The sequence below is a fragment of the Mandrillus leucophaeus genome, unplaced genomic scaffold (genome assembly GCF_000951045.1).
Source record: "Mandrillus leucophaeus isolate KB7577 unplaced genomic scaffold, Mleu.le_1.0 Scaffold39, whole genome shotgun sequence".
In the NCBI taxonomy this organism is placed as follows: domain Eukaryota; kingdom Metazoa; phylum Chordata; class Mammalia; order Primates; family Cercopithecidae; genus Mandrillus; species Mandrillus leucophaeus.
This window is the reverse complement of record NW_012104142.1, coordinates 1,560,482-1,568,395: the sequence shown is the minus strand read 5'-3', so window position 1 is coordinate 1,568,395 and position 7,914 is coordinate 1,560,482. Positions and strand designations below refer to the sequence as shown.

At 48.5% G+C, this 7,914-nt stretch overlaps 1 protein-coding gene across 2 annotated transcripts in view; it reads left to right on the top strand.

Moving 5' to 3' along the window:
* The window catches only part of NPFFR1 (neuropeptide FF receptor 1), a 25,017-nt gene extending 17,620 nt beyond the window's left edge, over window positions 1-7,397 (top strand). For both annotated transcript variants that reach the window (XM_011991055.1, XM_011991054.1), the window contains exons 3-4: window positions 2,792-2,891; window positions 6,517-7,397. In XM_011991055.1, the coding sequence (XP_011846445.1) occupies window positions 2,792-2,891; window positions 6,517-7,387 (971 nt within the window). In that variant the 3' untranslated portion in view covers window positions 7,388-7,397. The remainder of the gene's footprint in view (window positions 1-2,791; window positions 2,892-6,516) is intronic.
* The last annotated feature ends 517 nt before the right edge of the window (window positions 7,398-7,914 follow it).

The following is a 7,914-nucleotide window of genomic DNA, read 5'->3' as shown; positions in this document are numbered from 1 at the left end:
TTTTTTTTTTTTTTTTTTTTTTTGTAACTCACATACAGAAGGTTGAGTCATTCATTCAGTCTACAGTTCATGGCACTGTGTGATTTCCCACTCTGTTGCAAAGCTCTTCTTTTGTTTATTTGTTTCCTTCTGTATACCTATTCCACTCTCCATCTCTTCTCTGACCCAGAGGCAGCCATTCTGTTATATTTCTGTCTTTTGTATGCATTCGTAGAAAATGTGCTGTGAATGTACACATGTTTTACATTTAAATATTTTTAAGATATAATTTAACATACATTAAAATCTGCCTTTTTAGTATATAGTTCCACAAGGGTTTTGTTGTTGTTGTTGTTGTTGTTGTTGTTGTTGCTTTTTAAAAAGACACGGTCTTGCTCTGTCACCAAGCTGGAGTGCAGTGGTGAGATTATAGCTCACTGTGACCTCAAACTCCTGGCCTCAAGAGATCTTCCCACCTCAGCCTCCCCAGTAGCTGGGACTACAGAAATGTGCTACCATGTGTGGCTAATTTTATTTTTAATTTTTGTTTTCGTAGAGTTGAAGTCTCACTATATTATCCAGGCTGGTCTTGAATTCCTGGGCTCAAGTGATCCTCCTGCTTCTTCCTCCCAAAGTGCTGGGATTACTAAGCTGGCTGAGAATAGTATTTAGAAGCCAAGGTCTGGGTTCTAGGTGTGCTCATGGGTATTGGGGTGTCATTGCTTCTAGGTGCTCTCAAGGGACAGAGCTAGGAAATATATGTATACTAACAGAAATATTTCACACACATATCTTTATTTCTGTATCTGTCCACCTGTATGTGTATTCACATGAGTTCAGACTGATACCTTTGATTCCAACCCACTGTCACAGGATTCATTTTAACTTGACCCTCTTCCTTATTGGTAACTTCATTTTCAGACAGTGAGAAATCTAGCTGTATTTATCTACAACATATTTACTTATTGGTTCAATCTTAGTATACACATAAGGTAGCTTCATTATTGCTAACATACTTCTTTCTGTGATTGAGGTTTGCCTGATATTTTCCCATAATTAGATCCCGTTTATTCAGTTTTGTCAAGAGTACACACATTTATTAGTGACAGTACAGAATTTGTATACAGTTCTTTTTGCTGTTATGGTATACAGTCAAAATGTTTTGCAAAGTTACTCCAGTTAGTGCGTTTCTTCTTCACCCCTTCAATGTAAATATTATTCAATTTAAATACAATATTATTCATTTGTAATACAATTAAGCTTATTTGTTAATGTTTGTATTTCACTTTGGGTCCCCCTCCCCAACCACATTGTGATAGATGATTATTTATTTTTTGAGTGAGTGAAACATTGCCATGATTCTAAAAAGTCAGAACCATGAAAAGAAATACTCAGAGAGGCATCACTCTCATTATCTCACCTAGCCCATTCACCCACTATTTCTACCCAGTTCTTATCTTCTCTCTGTTTAGATAGCTAATCTCATTATTCTGATTTATCTTTTCTGTATTTCTTTGGTACAATGAGAAAATAAGCATATATTTTCTTAATCTCTTTTTTCTTACATGAAAGGTAATATACTACAGACAGTCTTTATACTTTGCTTTTTGCAAACCACATGCCTGTGGTTCCAGCTACTCAGGAGGCTGAGGCGGGAGAATTGCTTGAGCCAAGAAGTTGAGGCTGCAGGGAGCCATGATCACACCATTGTACTCCAGCCTGGATGACAGAGCAAGACCCTATCTCAAACAACACAACACAAAACAAAACAAAACAACTGATGTCTGGGTCCTATCACTAGAGATTCTGATTGTAACTGGCCTGGCATGGGTCTGAGCATTTGTTCTTTGCATAGCTCTCCAGGTGATTCTCATGAGCAGCCAGTGTCAAGAACCACTGACCTAGAACCTGAGCCAGGGCTATGGCAGCAGAGAGCCAGGCAGGGCTGGATGCTCTAAAGCTCATGGAAAGAAATCATTGGTCAATATAAAGAAAATCTCACTAATACTATTGACCCTTGAACAACATGGGTTTGAACTGCATGGGTCCATTTATATGAGGGTTTTTTTCAACTAAATGCAGATTAAAAATACAGCAAAACCCGTGTATATTAGGCCATTCTCATGCTGCTATAAGGACATACCTGAGACTGGGTAATTTATAGAGGAAGAGGTTTAATTGACTCACAGTTCTGCAGGGATGGGAAGGCCTCAGGAAACTTACAATCATGGTGGAAGGGGAACCATGTCCTTCTTCACAAGTCAGCAGGAGAGAGAAGAATGAGAACTGAGTGAAGGGAGAAGCCCCATATAAAGCCATCAGATCTCCTGATGAGAACTTACTCACCATCACAAGAATAGCATGGGGGAACCCACCCCTATGATTCAGTTATCTCCCATGGGTCCTTCCCATGACTCGTGGGGATTATGGGAGCTACAATTCGAGATGAGATTTGGGTGGGGATACAGTCAAACCATTATCACTGTGTATATACAGAGGGCTGCCTTTTTCTATACACAGGTTCTGCAAGGCTGACTGCAGGAATTGATTACGTGCAGATTTTGGAATTCTTGGGGGGTCCTACAACCAATGCACTGTATAAACGAGGGGATGACTGTAGTGAGAATTGTCCACGGTTTTAAGGGCTGGTTGGTTCCTCATTTCTGGAAGTGTGCAAGCAGAGACCAGATAACCGCTTGCAGGACATGGAGGAAAGATCCAAGCTCAGAGGGGACTTGGTTTAGAGGGCTTGCGGTCTCTGGCTCTTGATGGGTGGCCATCTCTCACTCTGTGGGGGCCTCTGTCATTGCAGGGTGGCCCTTCGACAATGCCACATGCAAGATGAGCGGCTTGGTGCAGGGCATGTCTGTGTCAGCTTCCGTTTTCACGCTGGTGGCCATTGCTGTGGAAAGGTGAGAGGTTTCCTGGATGGATTATCCCTGGGCCAACTAGGGCCTGGCATTAAGAGGAGCCACTGCCTCTAATGCTGGATTGGCTGGAAGACTGGGGCTGCACTGTGGTAAGTGGGGCTAAATCCTGACCTGCAAGAAGAAGGGTTGTGGACCCAGCTGCCCTCTCCCTAAACTTGGGGAACCTGATAAGGACACTACCACCCCCTTCTGGAAGGCCTGAAGGCAGCCTTAGTTGGCTTTCGTTGAGATTCCTGGGGTCTGTGAGGAGCTCAAGAGCAGTCCTCATTTCCTGAGCAGCAGGAATCTAAGCCAGGAGAGCCAGAGCTAAGGGGGACAGCTTAGGGGTGGGTCTCAGTATGGCTGGGGAGGAAGGCTTCCTCCCTGCTCCTCATTCTGTCCCCACTGGCTCCTGCTGGTTCCTGGCAGCCCAGGCCATACTCAATCCCCATGTTCACCCCTTCTGGTTTTTCAGCTTCACATTCCATCGGATTCCCTAGTAAGTATAAGTCTATCATGTGGCCAGAGGTATGGAGCAGAGCCAGGGACAAGGAGGCTTTGCAATCAATAAAGCACTGATTTATTGAGGAGGCCTCCATATTGCACTGCATGAGTGCTCCTCCCCCACAGCATTGTTAGTGGTAGAAGGGCATCCTCTGGTTGCAGGGAAAGGTGGGCAGGCAGATCAGCTGGAGGTGTGCTCACTCCTATCTTGGTGTATCATGTTGGGTGGGTCACCCAACTACTCTGAGCCCCTGTAGTCTCACCTGTAAAATAGTAGCTACCCTACAGGATGGTTGGGAGGCTTCAGTGAGCTCCTGCTTGTAAAAGCTTATGCACAGTTCCTGGCACAGAGTCCAAATATCAGTTGCTAATAGTATTTTGTTTCTTCTGCACACCCATTCCCTCCTCCTTGTTCTCTCCCCAGCATGAGCATATCTTAGCCCTGCCCTTTATAGAATCTAGTGTTCACATCCTCTCTCCATCTCAAGCCCAGTTTTTTGTAACTCAGTGAAGTAGGCAGCTGGAGTAATGAAGTGGGTTCTACTCTCCACAAGGCCACTAACTAGCTGGGTGATCAGGAGAAGTCCCTTCCCTTCATCGACCTTTGTTTTGTTATCATTGTTGGATGAAATGAGAGTGTACTACTTCTCCCAGTGGTGTTTGCAGTATTCTTCAAGTCTCACCTCATCCAGGAAGCCTGCCCAGATTACCCCAAGATTCTCCTCCACCCATTTACTGCTATTGCACTCATAGCCAGTACTGCAGGCTTTAAGAATTATTTATTCTCTGGAGATCTTTTCTTTTCTTTCTTTTTTTTTTTTTTTGGGTGGGGAGACAGCGTCTTGCTCTGTCACCCAGGCTGGAGGGCCATGGCGATCTTGACTTACTGCAACCTCTGCCTCCCAGGTTCAAGCCATTCTCCTGCCTCAGCCTCTGGAGTAGCTGGGATTACAGGTGCACACCACCATGCATGGCTAATTTTTGTATTTTTAGTGGAGCAGGGTTTCACCATGTTGGCCAGGCTGGTCTCGAACTCCTGGTCTCAAGTGATCCGCCCTCCTCAGCCTCCCAAAGTGCTAGCATAAGCCACTATTCTCTGGAGCTTTCTTGAGGGTGTGAAGTATGAAGCCAGTAGGTCAAAGTAGGTCAAAGACAACAAGGCTTGAGTCAGGCTGTGGGAGAGGTAAAAGGTCAGGCTATGAGGCCAAAAACTGGGTTGGCAGGAGGGCAGGATGCAGTGTAGTGAAGTGGAAAGGACACTTGACTGACAGTCAGCTCTAGACCTATGTTCCAGTGCAGGTTCTGACTCTAAACAGCCACGTGACCGTAAGACCCCCACTGGGCAAGGTTTCCCCTCCATTAAACAAGTAAGATTGACTGTACATTCTCCAGGTTTCTATTTTCTGGCATCAGTAGATGACAGAAGCCATTCTGGGGAGTAGGAGCCCCCCACCTTTTTCCTCATTATTAAACATTTGAAATGTCTCAAGAAGTGTGGTGTTATCTCACTTAATCTTCACAACTACCCCATAGAGTAGGTCATACTATTGGCCTCATTTTACAGATGAGGAAACTAAGGCTCAGAAAGTATTTTGAGTAACTTCCCCTCTCGTCATTCAGGCATTTATCTAATCACACTCTATCGAGATGAAAAGTCATGGCATCTGCCCTCAAAGAGCTTGCAGTTGAGCAATCACCTTTGCACCACGCTGCAGGGGGAGATTTTTACCTACCCCTTCAGCAGCTGTTTTCAACTCTGGTTGCACAGTAGACTTCCCCAGGAGTTTTTTGTTTTGTTTTGTTTTGTTTTTTTGAGACAAGGTCTTGCTCTCTTGCCTAGGCTGGAGTGCAGTGGTCTGATCATGGCTCACTGCAGTCTCAATCTCAACCTCCTGGACTCAAGTGATTATCCTGCCTCAGCCTCCTGTGGAGCTGGGAGAATAGGCAAGCATCCCCTCGCCTGGTTAATTTTTTTGGTAGAGATGGGGTTTCACAATGTTTCCCAGGCTGGTCTCCAACTCCCGGGTTCAAGTGATCCTCCTGCCTTGGCCTCCCAAAGTGCTGGGATTATAAGCATGAACCATGGCACCTGACCCCAGGAGCTTTAAAAACAAAAACAACAAATAACAAACAATGCTAAAATCCCTTTCTAGACTAATTAGGTTGGAATCCTTGGCCTGAATACGTAGGAACGGGTTTTGTTTTTGTTGTTGAAATGCTTCAGGAGAGTCTCATGCACATGGAGGGTTAACAGCTACTGGTTTATATGGCATATGAAGCAAGACAAATCTGGGTTCAAGGCTGGTCCTTGCAACTTGCTGTGTGACCTTGAGCCAATTGCTTAACACTTGAGTCCCAGTTTCCTTGTCTGTAAATCAACAGCATAATAACTATCTTAAAGGCCTCACCTTTAAAAAATAAGAAAGGGTGTAATAACAGATGCTGAGTTGTCTTCATGAGGAAATAAATGGTGCAGACTTGTCCTTGCATTGTGGAGATACTGACTATGGCCAAGATGACATAGGGACAGCCTGACATGTAGGCTCTACATCTGACCTCCTGAGGTTTTCTGGAGAATCCATAAACAGAAACTGTGTTATTGGACGCACCTAATCGTCCTTCTCAAGGACAGACTGTGCACTCTGATCGCTCTGCTAGCTGCCAGCTAATCAGTTTAACCCCAAAAGTACATAAAGGGCCCCGTGAGGCGGCTCACACCGGCGTGGCCGCGCATTCCTGTGGTTCCAGCTACTCAGGAGGCTGAGGTGGGAGAATCACTTGAGCCCGCGAAGTAGAGGTTGCAGGGAGCCATAATTGCGCCACTGTACTCCAGCCTGGGCGACGGAGGGAGACCCTGTCTCAGGAAAAAAAAAAAAAAAAAAGAAAAGTGCAAAAGTGCACACAGGATTCATTGTTCCCACATGATCTGCGGTTTCCTCCTCCCTTCTCATAAATCCTGTAGCTGCCTTTGTTCTTTGACTACTCAGCCAATTCAGGTCTCAGCTGTTCTTCGAAGCCGCCCTAGATGCGATAATGAAGGTCAGGTGCCCGCATCCGACCCTCCTTCCCCTCGCGGGGACCCTAGGACCCACCCAGATCCCGCCTCTCTCTCTCTCGGCGGCAGGTTCCGCTGCATCGTGTATCCTTTCCGCGAGAAGCTGACCCTGCGGAAGGCGCTGGTCACCATCGCCGTCATCTGGGCCCTGGCACTGCTCATCATGTGTCCCTCGGCCGTCACGCTGACTGTCACCCGTGAGGAGCACCACTTCATGGTGGACGCCCGCAACCGCTCCTACCCGCTCTACTCGTGCTGGGAGGCCTGGCCCGAGAAGGGCATGCGCAAGGTCTACACCACTGTGCTCTTCTCGCACATCTACCTGGCGCCGCTGGCGCTCATCGTGGTCATGTACGCCCGCATCGCTCGCAAGCTCTGCCAGGCCCCGGGCCCGGCCCGCGGTGGGGAGGAGGCGGCGGACGGGCGGGCTGCGCGGCGCAGGGCGCGCGTGGTGCACATGCTGGTCATGGTGGCGCTCTTCTTCACACTGTCCTGGCTGCCGCTCTGGGCGCTGTTGCTGCTCATCGACTACGGGCAGCTCAGCGCGCCGCAGCTGCACCTGGTCACCGTCTACGCCTTCCCCTTCGCGCACTGGCTGGCCTTCTTCAACAGCAGCGCCAACCCCATTATCTACGGCTACTTCAACGAGAACTTCCGCCGCGGCTTCCAGGCGGCCTTCCGCGCCCGCCTCTGCCAGCGCCCGTTGGGGAGCCACAAGGGGGCCTACTCCGAGCGGCCCGGCGGGCTTCTGCACAGGCGGGTCTTCGTGGCGGTGCGCCCCAGCGACTCCAGGCTGCCCTCTGAGTCGGGCCCTAGCAGTGGGGCCCCTAGGCCCGGCCGCCTCCCGCTGCGGAATGGGCGGGTGGCCCACCACGGCTTGGCCAGGGAAGGGCCTGGCTGCTCCCACCTGCCCCTCACCATTCCAGCCTGGGATATCTGAGGTGGTCCCGGGAGGGCTGGCCCCTGCCTGAGGGCCCCGACTGGACACGAGATACATGCGCGCGACAGCGGCCTGGTGAGGTTAGGAGAGGATGCATGGTGCCTCCCTCTCCAGAGCCAGGCAGTGGTGGGTGGCTGCTGGTGATGTCTTCTCTGCTGCCTTCACCCTCAGTAGAGGCAAATGCGGGGGACAGGAAGGAACCAACTTGCCCTGAAACCCTTCTGTGTGGTGGGCTTGACAAACATCATCTCACTGAATTGTCACAACGCTTTGGAGATAGGTTTTCTTCTCTTTCTTCTACAGATGCAAAAACTGAGGCCTGGAGAGGAGACGTGACTCGCCCAAGGTTCTCAGGCGGAAATGGCATGCGAAGCCATCTGACTCCAATGCCTGTGTGGTTTTTATCATCTCCAGCTGGCTCCAAGAGGGCCCCAGTAAGGAAGGTAGAACACTGTGAACTGAGTAAGTCCTAATTAGGCAGCTAGGAAGAAGCGAAAAGCAAAGCCGGCCTGTCCCTTGATGCTTTG